Source organism: Linepithema humile, chromosome 4, assembly GCF_040581485.1.
Source record: "Linepithema humile isolate Giens D197 chromosome 4, Lhum_UNIL_v1.0, whole genome shotgun sequence".
Lineage (NCBI taxonomy): Eukaryota > Metazoa > Arthropoda > Insecta > Hymenoptera > Formicidae > Linepithema > Linepithema humile.
In genome coordinates, this window is record NC_090131.1 from 17,886,842 (window position 1) to 17,907,095 (window position 20,254).

General features: G+C 38.7%; 2 protein-coding genes across 2 annotated transcripts in view; one reads left to right on the plus strand and one right to left on the minus strand.

Annotated features, from left to right (window-relative positions):
• LOC105670880 (microtubule-associated proteins 1A/1B light chain 3A-like) overlaps positions 1-20,254 on the minus strand; it is a 63,197-nt gene that overhangs the window by 14,768 nt on the left and 28,175 nt on the right. Inside the window, exon 3 of the mRNA XM_012364612.2 lies at positions 15,547-15,587. Within this exon, the coding sequence (XP_012220035.1) occupies positions 15,547-15,587 (41 nt within the window). The remainder of the gene's footprint in view (positions 1-15,546; positions 15,588-20,254) is intronic.
• LOC105670879 (dual specificity tyrosine-phosphorylation-regulated kinase 2) overlaps positions 1-20,254 on the plus strand; it is a 47,071-nt gene that overhangs the window by 10,705 nt on the left and 16,112 nt on the right. The window lies entirely within an intron of this gene.

Consider the following 20,254-nt stretch of genomic DNA (forward strand, 5'->3'; position numbering starts at 1 on the left):
CTCTGCCTATGATCCGCGTTCCATCTCTCGGATCGTAACAAGTACCGAATTTGGTGACTGCCTAAAAGATTGCGCGGAATCCCTTTTCCGTGCGATTGAAATTTCTGTTCGGATAAATTCAGAATTATCTTCTATATTTCGTACAATCATTTCGAACGATTGTTAAGAAGAGATAAAAGCGATTCTTCCTCTGTGTTCGAGTCAACCGCGGGGCGTGATTTATTTCTGCACATCCTGCCTAATTATTTCCATACGGGACGAGACTCACCGCGGGGCGATGTTCCCGAAGGCGCGCGGCGAGGAACGAGCCGCCGCCGATTAATAATCGGCGACGCGATTTTCGATAAGCGATCGCGTGAATTCAAGCACGGCCGTCCGAGTATCCATTACTCGTCGCTAGCGGATCAGTATCGCGACGCGTGGATGTGTTGCACGTCCGAGGATTGACGGTTACTATATCACGGGAGGATTCCGCGGGAGAGGGGGCGGGGAGAAACTACCGGACTTTCCGCCGTAGATCGCGTGGGCGTGAGTGAATCAGATCGACACGCAGGGCAGCAATGCGGAGATGCTGCACCATGGCACCATTTATCTATCCGCCCCTACAAACGGCGAATTTAACGCAGAGCCGCGAACTGTTGTCCAATAAAATCACGCTGGCACGCAACAGGGAACCCTCTGTCAGCGTCTTCGCGTAACTCGAGTCGCGGGGCGATATTTTCCGGGTCTTCTGTTCTCTTTCTATTTTTTTTTTTTTATTGGCTCTCTTCCAGGTGTGAATTATGAGACGATCGCCGGTCTAATTTGCAAAATGATACTTATTAAGCTAATCGCGTGTCGTGTAATACGACGCGAATTAAAAATAGCTGCGAATAAATTACCGAGACGAGACACTTCGGCGATCCCGTGGGCGTGTTATTTATCAAAAACTGGTTATTAGAGTGTTTATCAAGAACGCGGCGCTTTCAAGACGAAATCATTAGCGACGGCGGCAGTCTCTATCAGCTCTCTATCTCTATTTATTCAGGGTAATTAATTCGTAGGGTATTAGGTTAACTCGCTTTCGGGCAAGGGCTCGTGAATTCGATACCGTCCCTCGGCACACTTGTTTACATGCGCAAATGTAATATCGGTATCGTACGTGATGCACACATCGACGGGCGGGGCTCAGCCGACGTCGTTCTTAACAGATCGGGATCAATTAATTTCCTAAGCGCAACGATTTAATTCCGATTTCTCACCTGTTCGGAACTTCGTAGTTTCCGAAACGCGAATGAAGATGGATCGAGATTGTATCCGTGGACGTAACTTCGCGGTAAACAATTTCTCCACTACGAGCGAACAATTTCTAACAGAACTACTCGCTCCAGCGGTTACCGACATTCTTGAGCGGACGGCGAAATATTTGCCGCTAATCCCGTTAGATTAAATATTTCCAATTAATCCTCTCCGAATCGTCAGCGCGGAATTATGGAATGTAGCTTTCAATTATAAGCGTCGTAACTGCTTAAACATTTTAAAAGCCCTCTAATTGGGATAGAATGTCCCGAGTGCCGAATGAATGGAAGTTAACGAATAAAAATTTTTTCAATGAAAAATGCAGAAGCGAAGTTTCCGTGTGCGCCAATTGCCGGGTGCGATTGGCACGAGGAACCCGTTGCTCTCGCGCCCGAGCTAGCGATCGAAAATCAGTGAGAAGAATCGTACGTACGTTGATAACAAAAAATCTTACTTATTGTTAGCATTACCTTTCCCGACGTTAATCCTCGGAAGCATCTTTAGGATTCGAGACGGATATTCCCTCGCGATAAACTTCCCGCAGAATGCAGCATTACGACATTTACAGTTTTTGTATTATAGATATTTCAAGAATACGACGGGTTCCACACGGAGAATCTTAATTACTTAATAAATATACGCATCATGTCCTACGGCTGTGCAGCACAAGCGGAAGTTGTCTTAACTGACTTGCAACCGCATTTGCGCGATATATTCAGCGGAAACACCGCGGGGACGAACGCAAGAAGTTTATGCTTTATTGAATTTTAATATTTTATTAAATACGCAATTGTGCGACCGTTTACTTTTATTACGCATCGCGGTGCGATAACTGCTACGTTGAAAATGTGCCCATGAAATTTTCGACGAATGCTATCGATCTTATTGATAACGATACACCGATAGCGCGGACATCGGGCTGCTAATTGTGTCACGATAACGCGTCTAGCGTTCATTACCTTATCTGGTAAAGAATCGTTGTCCCCGAATAGCGACGCAGCCCGAAATAGATTGCATCCTTCGTTATGACTGAAATTAACGCCTTCGATATTTATTGCGTCGCGCCAAGGTTATTCCAGTTCTAAAGAAAGACTTTCTCGGAAGAGATTCGCCTCGCGGTGCGACGTGTCGGCACACCGTCGTGAGATATAGCCGTCTGTCGCTTTGTTTAACAGCGTCGTCTCTCTCGCGATGCGTCTTTTCGCATTTCCCGCGCACTAAATTTTTTCAACGTCCCGAACACGTGTCGCGTTATTTGTCTCGCGAAACGTGCGACTTCAATGCGATATGATCGCGTCGAAGATCTCGGAGCGGATCAAATCCGTCGGAATTTGTAAGGTCCGCTTTAAACGCGAAGGTGTGTGCGAAGCGGAACTGATAAATTATGGACGTACAATGCGACTTGGCGTTTAAAGTAGACCGCACAAAATTGTGGACTCGGCCCGCGCTTTTGTCTCGCGATACAAAAGCAAAACGACACGTATACTCGTGAGAAAAAATTATCCCGAATTAAACGCCGTTTAAAATAAACGTACAATAAGACATTTCGTTAATTCGTTAATCGCCGATATGACGGTTGCTTAAGAAGCGCGATTATCGCGGTGAACTGCAATTGTTAGCGCTTCTGGTTGTCTTGTTTGTCAAATCGGATTAACGTTCCTCATCCGTTTGCACAATAAAGGCAGCGGGTCTTAAAGGGAGAGATCTCGTCTTTGCGAGGTTTCTCCTCGCGAGAAACCTCCACAATCGGGACTGTCTCGACTCCGCGCGCCTCTTCCCGCTTCGCACACACACTCTATCCACGAAATTGTACGTCTTCACTTCACGCTCCAAATATAAACTCACGCACTCCCTCTCTCCACGGAATCTATTCCTGGATTTGTCTCTACGACAACCTTTCCCTCCTTTCGATAAACAAGGGTGGCCTCTGGTCGCCGGTGTTGGCAGTTCCCCTTCAGCCCGCCCCGGCCGGCTCAAAATTTTTTCTTCATAGAAATCTTGACCGATCTCCATTGATACTTTGCGAAAGGAACAGCGCGAGAGACTCTGGATAAACCCGCAGAAGTGGCACTTCAGAAGCAAGCCAGGAAGATTGATCAGAAAAGTGTGCTACGTGCGTTATTTCCTCTTCTTCGCGGAGAGGATAGTGATTCAATCTTGCAATCAAATTTGATTGCAAAAGCAATATCAGGGTTGGCTATTCCCGATTTTGTAGCACTTTATCTCTGAGATGTGTATATAAAAATCACGAAATTGCATTTATAACAAAATTTGCAAAACTAAAATTAAAATATTATCGCATTCAAGTTATTATAAAATTGAAAAATTAATTATATTGCTTAACGCAAAAATTCTAAATGGAATAATATTTAATAATAGACTACTTTATTTTTGTATTTTCTATCTTGGAACGAATATATGCAATCACTATTATCATGTAGATCGTAATAGTAATGATTGCATATAAAGTACATGCACTTCCGTTGCTTTTAAGTCGCGCAGAGTAACGCGGCGATCTGTATTCCGCTGATATACGCAGAGAACGTAAAACGTCTCATATAAGTTCACTTAGTGTTTTAAGGGCTAAAAGAGTAGACGACGTGCTCGGTTTAAATGTAACCGATGAGGCACGGTCAAACGCATTTTGAAAGTACGTTAGAGACGCGGTCGGAGCTCGGTCGTAAAAATAGGGAACAGATAGGTTCTCTCTTCCTCTCTGCCTCTCTCTCTTTCTCTCTGTGTTCGGCTATTAATAGGCAAGAGTGGTGCGTCGATGTCGATAGCGCGTCTTTAATCTGCGCTCTTCTAGTTTATCGGAAATTTACCGGCCGCGGTGCAGCCTTGAGCGCGCGACTAATTCGATTTTCGCTACCGTCTTGAATAATAAATTCCACGCCGGACAGTGTCTGATTTCTTTACGGTCGGCGTAAAAATGTTCTGCGGTGGCGGCGCTAAACGATGCCACTAAAAAATAACGGGTTTATCAAGACGATTTTTCACCGACAGATCGCCCGTTCGGTGATTTAGGATATTTCCGAGACTGTTTATTTTATCGCGAACGCGGCCGTAACAATTTATCGCGCCCCGTTAATTCCTACTCCTATTTACGAATTTGCAAGCTTTGACATATGAACGCGAGTAAATCCACTTATTATGCATCTGATAGTCTGATAAAAATTAAAATTAAGCCCGGAATTTTATAATTGTTTAATGCATTATTAATAGAATACAATTAATGCGGCTGTATTTCCTGTGCTGCGAATAACATGTCGTTTCTATTATCTCATTCGTTGCCGCATGCGATGTTTGCGCACAATCTGCATACTTTCAATATTTCTCTTCCCCGTCGCTTCAATTGTTTAGCGTTTCATTAACAGATAGGCGTTGTAACAAAAAAAAAGTGTAGCGTTTATTTGCTGATGCTATCGTAGATATATCCGGCTCGCCGTTAACACGCAATAGCACAACGGTGCCGCATTAAAAATAATAAGCACATCCTGACAGGTCGTAGCCGGCTGTCCGTACTATCTCTACGATATATTTTGTTACCGGATCTCGCGAAGGTGCGCGGGTCAACGAACCTTGCCCAGTCAAAAATAACGAAGGAGACGACCAGCGCACCGGTGTTACACGTCGATACCTAATGCTGTCTCTCTCCTTCGATTTTCTGAATAAGAATATCTCGCAAAACTCTAATGACATCACAAACACATTCCTTTACCAGCGGTATTGATTGCAAACCATCAAATTATTAATTAAAGAATTAATAAATAATTAAATAAAATATTTATATATGTATATTTAATCGATAAATATTATCAATAAAAATGTAGCGATATGTAGAAATTAAATAATATCTCAGTACATATTCGTGCAGAACTTTGCGTTTTGTTTTCTCTTTTATGTTTATTTATCATTTGATGATAGTGCCTCTTTATATATTCTTTTAGGCATCCGTTAATATAGTGCAGACTCCAGATGTACAATTATCTCAATGTCCATTTATCAAACGTGTTCTGCGCTAATGACGAAGTGTGCGGAAGCAACCTCGATATTTATCCGCGTCGTTAATGAGAAAATACGCGAAAGCGTGAACGTAAAACTTGCCGCGCGCCGACGCCGGCGTAGTTTCGCTGCGCGACTTACATTCAATATTTTATATAGAGCTTGTTTTCCTGATTATAATGATGTTAGCATGTCAAAGCTAATAATTTTGTACCGGCTTTTCTCTCCTCCTCCCCCGTCTCTCACGTAAGGAATTGGATTCGAAACGGAGGCGGAGGAGGAAAAAAGACAATCCTGTCTCTGAATGCAAGGCAAGACGAGGCGAGGGTCAACGTATCGATATCCATTCTCTCTTGATATCGCTGAATGAACAAGTCGTCTCATTGTGTTCGGCGCACCTAATTGAGCCGCTGCACCCACTTGAAACATTATAGCCGCACGAGCGGCACTGTCCCGAGACTTCCGCACGTCACAGCCGCACGTGGCTTACGGTCACGTAAAACACGCCGCACGTGGTTTTACGCTCGTTTTTGCAGTTGCTCTTTTATGCAGTGTCGATTAATGCAAATGGGCCGCTTGTGCTCCGACGAAATTTCAGCCGGCCATAATACACCACGCCGGTGTTATTGACGCAACAATGCGAGTGAGTTTCACCGACGTATCAATTATTTCTTTCCACTAAATTTTAATATACCAGCAGCTCTCTGTATTTCGGTTCTTATCGATCTTTCTGAATAAAAATATCGCAAAACCAATAATTTAATTAAAGCTTTTGAAAAACGAAAATAAGATATTTGTGGCCTAAATTTATACAAATAATAATTTATTCAATAAAAAATAATAAACAAAAATTTAATATTTTATTACACAAATTCAATTTGTCGTTTTGATTTTCTAAATTATTTTTCAGACATTTGTGAGAGATTTGTAGATTTTTTACTAAAAGTATTAGGTATTGAAATTGACAATGAACACGATGGATATAACGTTACTTGTCAATATCGAAAGGATATCAATACAAAACACTGATACTGTTCTTCGATACAGCCATCGCATGCATGGCATACGAGCCCGACATCTCCACGAGCTCTCTCCCGCTTGTATATCCCGTTGCACTCAGATGTTCAAATATTTAAGCAGCCAAATTTATGGGGAATCGCGCACATAATGTAATTCGAGCCTCCTCTATGTCGGGACCACCGACCGCACAAAAGCGCGTCCGGGGAGAGGCGCTTTTAGAAACGGCCGGCTATATATCGTCGCCGTTTTTCTTATCCGCGTCGCGTCGAGTAGCCATCTACCGTCGGCGTCGCTTTAAATTCACACGGCGGGGATTACGTCATCCCCAAAAGAGTCAATGAAACGGGCCCTGCTTTTTCATCGGCCGCAAAGTCGGCCGGCTCGTAACTCCGAATTGATCGCGCTGAATGAACCGAGCTTTTTTTCATTGTTGCGCGCTTCAATCGAGCCGTGGAGATATAACGGATCGTTAAATTTGCACCAGAAACTTTTAGAATCGGCCACCTACGGGAGTTCGCGAGAAGTGTTCTTTTATAATTTTTCACTCAAGCTCGCATTACTAAATTATCTTAATTGAAACACTGAGTGAATCTGAAATTAGTCTCGATAATTAATATTTGATAGCTTTATTCTTCTTCTTTGAAGCGAACGGAATTAAAAATCAAGGCGTATTTAGCGATGAACGTACACTGGGAATGCGGGCTTTCTCTCCTCGAGTGCCTACGTACTTTCAAAATTTTTCTTCGCGAAGTTATACACGTCGGTGCAATCATGCTTCGCCGCGCGATACGCATTAGACTCGAAGTCGCGAAGCAGCCGCGAGGGAGAGAGAGAGAAGGAGAGAGAGAGTACACTTCCGCGACACGGTCGGTGGACCGGTTCTTCTGCGCGCTGGAAACGAATTGAGCACTCGTCCTTTTGCAGTCCTGCGCGCACCGCGCCGCAGGAAGACACGGCTGCTGCCTATGCACATACCACGAGAGCTCGCGGGAGCTTAATTCGAGGGAACGTCGCGTCGCCGAGTTCAGAAATTTCATTCGACATCGAGTTTTTTTTATCCCCGATGCATCTAATAAATTTCCCCATCCATCTATCTGTCTATTTGTATACCTGTCTATCCATCGATCTGCCTATTTATTCCGCGAATCTTGTTATTTACTCACGGGCTTTCGTGCTTTTTATCTTTCCAATATTTTCCCCATATCGCACGTTATTATTGCTAACGTAATGTTGTTACATTTTGTTTGCTATATAACAATTCCAATTGTATTGCTTTTTTCTTTCCTGCAATTTTTATTTTCCCTCTCGCCGAGAAGGAGAAACATCGCGCATGCACAGCTCAGGAATTTTTATTCATTCCTTCCGCCCTTTCGAAGCCTTTCTTCCTTATAACGGAAGCGTAGCTAGGACGCGCCCTGTAATACCGCTATATCAGAGGTGCACAATGCACGACAACACAATCCTTTTAGTGCGACTCTCCACTACGCTCCACTGCCAATATCGACTTATTTGAAACATGATAACTCCGGCGACCATATAACTGTTATACAACTTTTATATATATTATCCATCGAAGCAGCAAAATGAAATATAGAAGTGAGTCTTTTAAGAGAGATATTTTAGAGAACCGTTGATTAAAATTATTAGTATTATAAAAAAAATATACATAGAAGAAAAATAATTTGATAGCGTTACCAAGATCAAATTTAATCTGAAGAACTTTGCTATTTTAAGACGTTAATCAATAGCCTATTAATAAATTTCATGTTGCACGATTTATCGATTTAGTGTACAAGTACGATAAATCGTACGCTAATTGAGGACCTTAATTAAGCCTCAGTTATTGTGCTAACAACGCCTTCAATCAAATCATGACGCATAATATGCTAATACACGAGTTGCACACCTCTGGCCTTATATATTGTCGCGCACCTACTCGGTATAATGCAAACACATATGTCACAGCAAAATTATGCAACACCCTCTATCCGGCTCGGGAATCGTCGACGGCGGGCGGAAGGAGCGCGAGAGGCGCCTTCTCTCGCTCGATCGGTCGCTTCTCGCGATGATGCAGGAGCCAACCGATCGTGCGTCAAGTGCAGCGTCGCGTGACCGTCGGAAATAGAAGGGCTGAATTACGGCCGGGGCGCAATTGAAAATTAATTGGGCCCCCGCTTCCCTGACCTTTTCGACGGCCGCAGAGACTCGGCACCGCAAACTACGCGACATAATGACGAGGACATATTATGCACTTAAGCGCGTAGTGCAGCATATTTGATACCCTCGATATGCAATTTGTAGGGCTTTTCAGTATGTTCTAATTATTTCACGTCGCGCATATACGCATAAGTGTCACGTAACAGCATATTCATGAGTCTTCAAACGAAAGAGAAATAATAAAACTCTTTAATTTCTTAGCACTCGTAAAATAGTTTGCGTTTGCACACACGTTCCTTAATTTTCGTTCCTGATTTTAGGAAAATTGAAGAGATTTTTTTTTATTTTCTTGGCTTGGAAGCTATTTAGATTCCATAAAAAAACAAAGAAAGGTTAAATTGTGGATTAAAGAAAATCGAATGCGCAAAGCAAATCGAGTGAATCAAGCGGGAAATGAATAAATGTAGAGTCTTAAATTAAATCGAACGGAATCGTGAAACAAAGCGACGCGACAGTGCACTTTAATTCCGAATAACTGTCTTTTGTTTTGCGTAATTTCTTGTCGCGAAAATTACATGAACGTGTACGGGAGTCGTTAAAGAAAATAGCTGGGAGAAGCAGCAGCACGCAAGAAGTTAACAATCTCTTGTGGATAATAACTTCGGAACTTTTCCAACAATAAGCCGATATCTTGCTAGATTTAGCATCTTGGGATACGTACACTGCCACTAAAGAAACGTTGCCAATTACGCAGTGTCGGGAAACACATTTCTTTTTTTTTTTTTTTTGTTTTTTTCGGTGCATACGCGCTCGCTCGTCGATATTGGGATGGCAGATAGTAACGATGGCGCGCCTGTGGTCGAAAGGTGAGAAAAAAAAATATGGAAAAAAGTCCGACGCACGCTCGAGACGGAAATCCGCGCATTTCATGATATCCGGTCGGTCGATGTCAAGAGTTACGCTGGCGTCCATGGTATCGTCCGTGCGCCGTTAAATGTTGCATGATATTTCTATTTCATGTGCGTCGCACGGAGAGCGCCATAAAATGTGTGTATTACATAAATCCACGCCGGAGAAGCGTACTGTTTTAATTATCTCTAGCTGTTTTTCAGATTTCAAGGAGTGCATGAATAAAGCACCACGGCGAGGCTCTGACTTAACAATTTCAATGAAAAATATAATTAAAAGTAATAATTGAGTAAAAGCGATGTGGATAAATATATGATCTTACGACGCGAGAGCGTAGTTAAATAATTAGTGGCTGGTTTTTGCGTGGAGTTTTAATCTTGCAATTCTTTGCCGAGTGTATGAATAGCGCTTGTAACGAATATGTATGTTTCATTGAGACGTTCATCAAAATTTCAATAATTAACTTGAAACGCGATGAATGATTAATTTCTCACGTCACGTCACGCTTTAAGACACACCCCTTGATATGTTACGCGACAGTTCTACGGTGTATTACGCCACGTTTCAAGAGCGCGATCAAGTTATGCATCACCTCGTCGTTCAACCTTATGCTCACTTATTCATTCCCGCGGCCGTCATCGCGAGATCGGCTTCTATTCATTCTATCGATCTAACAGCAGCCTCCGTCGTCGCGCGACTTTTATTTCTTCTCGTAAAGCACGGAAACGGGGCCGCCGCTGCCGCGCGCCTACGACAAATTATTTCCCGGTGAAACGCAACGACATTTTCAATCTTCCGCGATCCGCCGTATGACGGAGTAAAGTTTGCATGATGTCACGGAATGAATTCGCTTTCCATAATATAGATTTTATTATATCGTAAAGAAAAGAACTCTGTGCGCGCGCGTGTGTGTGTGTGTGTGTGTGTGTGTGATACAAGCTGCATCTCTGATGCAACTTGAAATCTCACTGTAAAAATCGATCTACTTATTTGAATTTCCCGTCAAAAACTACTCCAAGTGAAACTTTATATGATTGGTTTGTTTATCAAACACAGCTACATACAAATTATGCTTCTTTCCTCATTTGGAAGAAAATAATGAACAAAAAACTGTTTTATTTTTTTTTTTTTTTTTATGGGAAAAGAGACACGAGCTTTCTCCAATAATTACCAATCGAGATTTACGAGTAACGAGATTGCAAAGGCCTCGCCAAATGGAATCCTGCGGTTTATCGATTGCGCTCTGGATATTATTACACTTTTCTCTCAAAATATAAAAAACGATAAATTTTTAATTTTGTCATATGCCACTATATTGCGATAAAGGCAATATAAAGTATGCGAGATTATTTTAAATGTAGCTACATGAATTAAGGTAAACATAACGTATCTTTTCAGTGCGAAAGCTATTATGCTGCTGGAGAAAGATATTCATCGTTTATATTCTTCCTTCAAATTTCTGAGAAAGTGTTTTTATTATTCAGCTTACGTGGAAGAAAGCTCTCCTTTGCTATGAAATATTCAGTTTTAATGCTAACGGTAAGAGGCTGAATTGATCCATCGGTATTCAAAAAACCATGAGAATGGCTTATAATCTTTTTAAATATTAACGTGTTAAAATAGCGGTACTGATAGCACAGTTTCTGCCTCTAAATACATAATTTAATTAATAGACACTATTATATTTAACTACAACTTTCGCGAAATTATTTATTAAAATTAGCCTGCGTGCATAACGCGCATCGATTGTTCTCACGGGCGGAATGGCGTTAGGGTCGAAAGGCAGCTGAAGTATTTCCGGTCAGATGCGACCGCCAACCTTGAACATAATACCGATGTTTCTGAAAACTATTCCCTTCCCCAGTCTTATATATAATGATAATATCAAACGAAAAAATACCCATGAAACAAAAAAATTGAAAACGAATAATTATTATTGTGAAAGCGCATAAAGCATTCCAAAACTGCGTGCATAATATCGTTAACTATCTCTTATATTGACAATATTGGAAATATTAATAATTAATAACATTGATAAAATGCTCCGATATTTTTGTTTTGTCACATTTTTTATGTAACATTTAAATAATATTGAACATAAAAGATTGATATATCGAAATATTCAACGTCTACAGTGAAATATTCTACAGCAAAATCGCGCGGTCAAATTTAAAGAAAAATACTGCAGTATTTATTCACTTGGATGGAACCTTAAAGAACATACGGTTTAAAGTTACACCGAAGTAGTCCATTCGTCTCGCAGACTACTCGACTTTTAAAATTTATTTTTCTTTTCACGTGCAACGTATAAACTTTACCACTTACATGCATCTGTTCCTTTCTGCACGGTCCAATTTTTTTCCGGAAGATCGCGAGAAAAAATTGCGTTTGCACTCACTCGCTCGCGTTTGGGGCTTAAAGTGAATAATTAACGCTTCAGTCGGACTAATTTTCCGGAGGAAACCAAGCGGCGTGGGTATTTCCGGTTATGCAGCGCGATCCTGACCTCGAGCGCGGTTTTTTTTAGTAGCCCACCGTCGCGATATTACGACCGCAGACGATTCTATCGCGAAGAGCGGAATTCCAGAAACAGCCAGAAAGCATTATATCGATCGATCGCCCGCCCGCCGAGTATAACGACGGACGGAGAGCCGTAACGAGCCGCCGGTGGCAGCCGTAGCAGACTTTTTTTCCCTAGCAGTCGGCGACGATGACTCAGACTGCTCGCCGTTTGTATTGTCCCGAGGGACCATAACGCAGTATTACATCGCCGAGGATGTTAGGATGTTAGAGGAAGAAATCACAGGAAGGGGCCCGACCTGTATTTTCCCGCAAGGGACGTCTGTACACTTCGCCTGACGTGAAAATAGAATACACGAAACTCTTCGTAACTTGATTCTATAAAGTAGATTTATACTGCATTATAAAAAAAGTAGTGCAAAATAGCGACTATTGTAGCGGGTTATTTTGGGGCAACTTATTATAGCATGTGCGTAAATTTCCACATGTATGTAAATGTACAGTTTATGAGTAAAATTAACTTTTAATGTTGTAATGAAGCAGATTGCACAAGTAAATTTAAAGTTATTTTATATACGCACGCAGTAATCCGAAAGTAATGCACATTTTTTTCCAAGATTTCTATTTCTGGTTTTATCCGTTAATTTTTTATTTACTAATAAAATTTTTTTTTAATTTTACCCGCAATCTAAATTTAGACACGTGTAGAAAATTACACTTATTGTTAGTTGATCTCAAAATTATTTACTAAAATCATTATAGTTTGATACTAATTTTTTTACAGTATGACAAGTTGATACGATTTTGTCACATTGTTCAGATAATATATTGCAGTTAATTGATTTAATCTTTTTATTTAAACGTTCACAGTTTCTTTTTATAAAGCTGAGAGCAAGATTCCGTAGTATTCTATTATAATATCATTATTATTGGAACAACTGACGCGGAAATATAAATAAAAATCTCCTGTAATACCACTGTATTATTACCTCTTTGTTACAAGTGCAAATTGAGTATATATTATTTTCAGTGCTTGGGATAATAATTGCTCGTCAAACGATGAAACACCCCGTAGGAACACCCTTGCACCCCGTTATTATTATCCACCAAGTGGATTACGCGACAGATTTTTATCGGTCTTATTATAATGGACTACCCCATTGCACGCGGCGACGATGGCGGATTCGACGCGTGAAATATCTCGGAGCGAAATATTGATTCGCGCGATCGATGGGTCGCAAACAAGAATCCAGGTCATTCGGAAGAAAATAATGACGTAATGCAGCCTATCTGATATTTCTTCATTGGCGCTCGAAAAACTGATCGGACTGTCATAATATTGTGACACGCTCGAGGCGATTTTCTTGCCAAGATAACCAAGATTTAATACCACGAATAAATCGCAAAGATCGCAAATATTTAAAGGAGAAGCTCCGATAGCAGGCAACTACATAAACGAATTAATGAACGGCAAATTTTTCTCCTCTCAACACTCGTTTGCCGAGCGAATCAGTTCCTTTCCTTTTCTACGGCATTTCCGAATAAATCTGCCCAGGTTTGCGATACCAAATAAAACCAAGAACTATGTTCTTGATACCATAAGTTTCTATCTCGCAGATAAAAGTTTACTGGGCAAAGTTGCGGCGTATTCGAGACCAAGACATTCAACTAAATTAAAAGGATTTTTATCCAAAGCTATCACCCGCTGCAGTATAAAACAGGGTTCTGCTGACATTTAAATGTTTGCCGTAATGCAACGATGTAACTGTTTATAAAGTATATATTATAAAGTAGATAGCGAAGGCTGCTTAATCGCGACTGCTGAAGTAGCGAGATACAGGCGGTAAGCCCGCTCTCATCGGCGCGGTTGCACAGCTTTTACGGTAATTACAGTAGCGCAGTGGAGATCTTTCGCCGGCAGTGTTTACTTTCTTGCGGGATAATGTGCAAGAAGTTAGCGTTAGTATCTTACGATATAACAACTGTGCACATCAACGTGTCACGCTATGACGTATGAGGTAACATTACTTTCCGCCTGAAAATTGAGCAAGGAAATGTGTGCCTTCATGGTCAACGTACGCTTTCCAATATTTCGAAAGTGGGACACTAGAAAATCTATTTTTGCGTGTCTGTGGTCCGCGTGTTAAACGATTGTTAAATAATCGTATAAAATACTTCGAAGAGAATTGTCAGAAAAATTGTCCGCCAAAAACTAACGTTAAAACTAGAAAAATTCTACGATTTCTTTGGACCTTGTGTTATTTGTTAAATTTCTTATGTTGATTAAAGATAAAGAAAATAAGAATTTATGAAATATTATTTCGCTTGTTCGACTTTATACACTTTCGTTATCCATTGTGTACAGTTGTTATTTAGAATTGAAAGCGAGCATTATAGATGAACGATGTGATACTCAGTTCGCATATTTCCGCTATTGATGCTTATAGTTCTCTAAGGTTGAGTGACATATAAACTTCTACTGAATCGATAAGTACGTTGGTACTCAATGACCTTACAGTGCAGTTTGCATCTTAATACCTGCTTTACGTATTACCATAATCGACTAATGCCCGACAAACTTTCAAAGAATTTTAACTATGATCGGAAATATATATTCTGCGAAAATGCTTGTTGAATACAATGTCGAAATTTATGCGAATTTATTATCGCAAATTTTATCGCTTATATTAATTGGAAATTAAAATCGATATCGCGATCATTTATATGGCTGCATGCTGCACTAATTAGCGATAATTGCCTTACCGCAACGCATGGGCGTCGGCGAGTGAAAATGCGAATTCGCGATTTGCGTATGTCACCCGAACGTGAAATAAAATTTTGACAAAGGTCAGGGTTCGCTGACGGTTTCTAATTCAATCGATAAAACAAATCGATGCGTGCACAACGGTGCTCATGGCAGCGTGCACGCCCGGCGATGATTATGGATATGTCAAAGGCGCAATGTGCTTTGATTGAAGGCTTTGTATAGGACCCTACTACGTGCATTCGCACGTGAATATGTGCGCCGCCGTGCACATTTTTGCGACGTGGGTGTGTATCAACCACAGCGGCAAAATTCATCCGTGGATCTTTTGATCAAATTCGCTTTTTTCGATAAAAAAAGTGTCAAAGTGATAATAGAGCTTTTAAACTGTATTAATCTGATAATCAAATATTTTTTGTCCTTTTTTAAACTTAGCGATATGAAAGAAAATAGAAAGTTATATTGTATCGCTTCTTTTTATCGATTATATTGAAATAATATAAAAATTAGATATGAAGTGAAAAATAATTTCATTATATAGTTATATGATTAAACTATTATGACAAATGCAACAATTTGTTGCATAATAAATATATATACAAGGTATTTCAACCATATCATCTGTTAATAGCAGATTCTTGAGGTCCTTTGGAGATTAGAATTTTTATAGCAAAATGTCCAAGCTAATTTTTAAATGCGAAATGTTTAAAGTTGATCAATTAGATTAAAAATTCACGCGCTCAGGCACGTGCATATTAATATTTATATCCTTATCATATGAGAAATTTTAGAAATTTGCAATTAACGGATGACACAGTTAGTCCTGTATTTTACATTATTTTAAATTCTGTTCTTTTAATGGTATTAAAAGAAAACAAATTAAATTGACTTACCGGCACAAGATGCGCAGCAACAAAATTGTTCACAGGTTGATCTGTAACATTCAAATTATAGTAGCGTTTAAAATAATTATTTTAGAAGTAATTATTACACACACTAAACTTTTACTTAAATATTAAAAACTACATATCTTTTATTGAATATTTTAAAGTTTCTATGTGCGTTACGTTGTATAATGTTTTGCAAATAACGGATAACAAATGAATGATGACTGCCGAGTCCAACAAGTAATGACGGAAAGGGCAAATCGAAAAGTACAAAAAATAATAAGTATACCGAACGATCTGCTCCACACAAGGTGTCACTGTGCGAATAAGATCGCGCTGATTCCGATTTGAGAGAATAGGATATAACAATATACATCTCGATACGTAGCGCAAGAGAGAGTAAAAGAGAGAGGATACAGATTACGCAGGCTAAGCGCAACGAAAACAACCCCATCAAACACTTCGAATCGATCTCGAAACTCTTAACTCTCATTAGAGTATTTACCAAACATTTATCGAAATCGAATTAAAGTCGATGCAATCAATGAAATTTTAAACTCGATAAATATTCAATTCGAGCGATTAAAGATTCTCGTTTCCAAACGACCTCAGGAATCTGCTATTAACGGATACATTAGTCTGAGATATCCTGTATATGCATTTAACGCAAATGCATGGCAATATAAAGACACGATTAATTTTTTGCACCGGATTTTGCAATTTACTTTCTTTCATTTGCTATATTAATTAATTGCGTTTTAATAGTCGCTGTTAATAGAAGAATTTTTCTACCTTTGACTCACATCAAAGTATTTAATTAAAGAGATATTGTCACGCACTATGTATCATGAAATTATTATCGGATCTCACTGATAATATTAGCGAATTATTACGTTATGTAGTATAAAACTATACGATTGCTAATATTAGTGATTAATTATTATTATTAATTATTGTTTTATCTATTAATGATATTGATCTACTATTTATAATGAATATGATACGTGATTATATAATATTGTATTTATAATTCATTGAAAATAGACTATGTATTGTGTAATGTATTAAACTGTATTTGTGTAATAATGCGAGGACATTAACCTCATTGTGATGTGGCTATTATGTTAAACAACAGAAAGCCAATGATCCTTTTTAGGATTAGGGTTAGGGTATTATTTTAGGATTTAGGATCCTAATATAATTCTATCCATTTAGGATAAAAAATTTATAGGGCATTCTTGTATTATATTCTCAGAATAAGCAGAGTTCAAAAGGACATAAATAGGAATGTCGTTGTAAAGAAAGTAAAAGATACGGTAAAAAATTGTTCTCAAGCCTGCATAGAACGTTGTGCGAATAAGTGGCATGTATAGGCACCACCTGTTACCTCGGAAGCGAAACTGGCGCGCGTTCCAATTAGGGGAATGAGCCTCCTCCTTTTATCGCCGTTCTCGCGCGCGACGCGGAACGAGAGGGAAACCGCGAATAAACATTCTCCCCTTCTCATATCTCATTTCACAAGGCACGATAAAACGGCTCGACGTCGGATGGCCTCTGACTGCCCTTTCGTGAAGGCAGCGCTTCCTTTTCTGCGGTTACTTGAGAAGAAAAGAAAGCTACCGCAGCAGCTAGAGATGATTGTAAGTTAAAATACGGAATTCTCACATTTCGTTTGAATAGTGTCTGGATTTCGATTTTTTTCTTTGCTTTAAAAAACATTGTGAGGTTAGAATGTTCGTGAACCTAGCATATCATTTTCCAGCAGATCAAAAATAAAAGAGAGTTCTTGTCGCATGCAGTCGAGTTCTATAGTTCCTTATAGTTTTTAGTAATAGTTCTGGTGATTTTATCCAAAAAAACACCAATCGAAAAAATGATCTGCTAACTTCCCGTAGCAGATCATTTTCTAGCAGATCAAAAATAAAAGAGAGTTCTTGTCGCATGCAGTCGAGTTCTATAGTTCCTGATAGTTTTTAATGATAGTTCTGGTGATTTTATAAAAAAAAACACCGATCGAAAAAAATGATCTGCTACGGAAAGTTAGCAGATAAAAAATAGAGGACACTGAACATATATGTGATATGCTGGCCGTATATTGATAGTTCTGTTGATAATTAAAGAATTTTCGTGTAGTTCTGAGCCAGTACATTGCTTTTCCAAAGAGTTCTGACGACTAAAATAATTAGAAAATTTTTTAACAATTATTTTACCCGAAAAACACGCATTTTTGTACATATATGTGATATGCTGGCCGCATATTGATAGTTCTGCTAAAAATTAGACAGTTCTCTTCTAGTTCTGGGCGAGTACATTGCTTTTCCAAAAAGTTCTGACGACTAAAATAATTAGAAAATTTTTTAAACAATTATTTTACCCGAAAAACACGCATTTTTGAGTATATGTGTGATATGCTGGCCGTATATTGATAGTTCTGTTAATAATTAAAGAGTTTTCGTGTAGTTCTGGGCGAGTACATTGCTTTTCCAAAGAGTTCTGACGACTAAAATAATTAGAAAATTTTTTAAACAATTAATTTACCCGAAAAACACGCATTTTTGAGCATATGTGTGATATGCTGGCCGTATATTGATAGTTCTGTTAATAATTAAAGAGTTTTCGTGTAGTTCTGGGCGAGTACATTGCTTTTTCAAAGAGTTCTGACGACTAAAATAATTAGAAAATTTTTTAAACAATTATTTTACCCGAAAAACACGCATTTTCGCAACATATATGTCTGTCCTTCTCTACTCCCCGAAGCTACTCCCCGAAAATTTTCTAATTATTTTAGTCGTCAGAACTCTTTGAAAAAGCAATGTACTCGCCCAGAACTACACGAAAACTCTTTAATTATTAACAGAACTATCAATATACGGCCAGCATATCACACATATGCTCAAAAATGCGTGTTTTTCGGGTAAATTAATTGTTTAAAAAATTTTCTAATTATTTTAGTCGTCAGAACTCTTTGGAAAAGCAATGTACTTGCCCAGAACTGCACGAAAACTCTTTAATTATTAACAGAACTATCAATATACGGCCAGCATATCACACATATACTCAAAAATGCGTGTTTTTCGGGTAAAATAATTGTTTAAAAAATTTTCTAATTATTTTAGTCGTCAGAACTCTTTGGAAAAGCAATGTACTTGCCCAGAACTACACGAAAACTCTTTAATTATTAACAGAACTATCAATATACGGCCAGCATATCACACATATACTCAAAAATGCGTGTTTTTCGGGTAAAATAATTGTTTAAAAAATTTTCTAATTATTTTAGTCGTCAGAACTTTTTGGAAAAGCAATGTACTCGCCCAGAACTAGAAGAGAACTGTCTAATTTTTAGCAGAACTATCAATATGCGGCCAGCATATCACACATATGCTCAAAAATGCGCGTTTTTCGGGTAAATTAATTGTTTAAAAAATTTTCTAATTATTTTAGTCGTCAGAACTCTTTGGAAAAGCAATGTACTTGCCCAGAACTACACGAAAACTCTTTAATTATTAACAGAACTATCAATATACGGCCAGCATATCACACATATACTCAAAAATGCGTGTTTTTCGGGTAAAATAATTGTTTAAAAAATTTTCTAATTATTTTAGTCGTCAGAACTTTTTGGAAAAGCAATGTACTCGCCCAGAACTAGAAGAGAACTGTCTAATTTTTAGCAGAACTATCAATATGCGGCCAGCATATCACATATATGTACAAAAATGCGTGTTTTTCGGGTAAAATAATTGTTAAAAAATTTTCTAATTATTTTAGTCGTCAGAACTCTTTGGAAAAGCAATGTACTGGCTCAGAACTACACGAAAATTCTTTAATTATCAACAGAACTATCAATATACGGCCAGCATATCACATATATGTTCAGTGTCCTCTATTTTTTATCTGCTAACTTTCCGTAGCAGATCATTTTTTTCGATCGGTGTTTTTTTTTATAAAATCACCAGAACTATCATTAAAAACTATTAGGAACTATAGAACTCGACTGCATGCGACAAGAACTCTCTTTTATTTTTGATCTGCTAGAAAATGATCTGCTACGGGAAGTTAGCAGATCATTTTTTCGATTGGTGTTTTTTTGGATAAAATTACCAGAACTATTACTAAAAACTATAAGGAACTATAGAACTCGACTGCATGCGACAAGAACTCTCTTTTATTTTTGATCTGCTGGAAAATGATATGCTAGGTTCACGAACATGAGGTTAGAAAAGTGATTCTTTTATTAATAAGCTGAATGCGAAGTTTCATGCAAAATTTTATGATCTTATATGCGTTGTGCGATTCTTTATAAATATTTGTGACAACATGTACATAAATTCAGGATGAGCTCTCGTAACTCTTTAGCCACGTTCCCTACGGAAGTCCTACATTGTTGCAGCTGTACATATGCAGGGGTGAATATATTATTAGAAGTCATAGTAAATATGCACCGAAACGAGAAAGGTTAATGAGAGACATTTTTAAAACAAAATTAAATAAAAAAAAGTATCGAAAAGGTTGCAAATTAAATTTTTGTCAATTTATCTAAAATGTTTTGCGCATGTCGCATGTTAAACAAATATTCGCTAAAACACTGATGTGTATCGGAAATTCTACATCTCTTTGGATAAGTGCCAGAACTCTATCAATTATATCGAAAATAGGATGCTAATTTTACAGAGATAAATTGATCTGAGATATCTCTGTGTAGCCACTACTT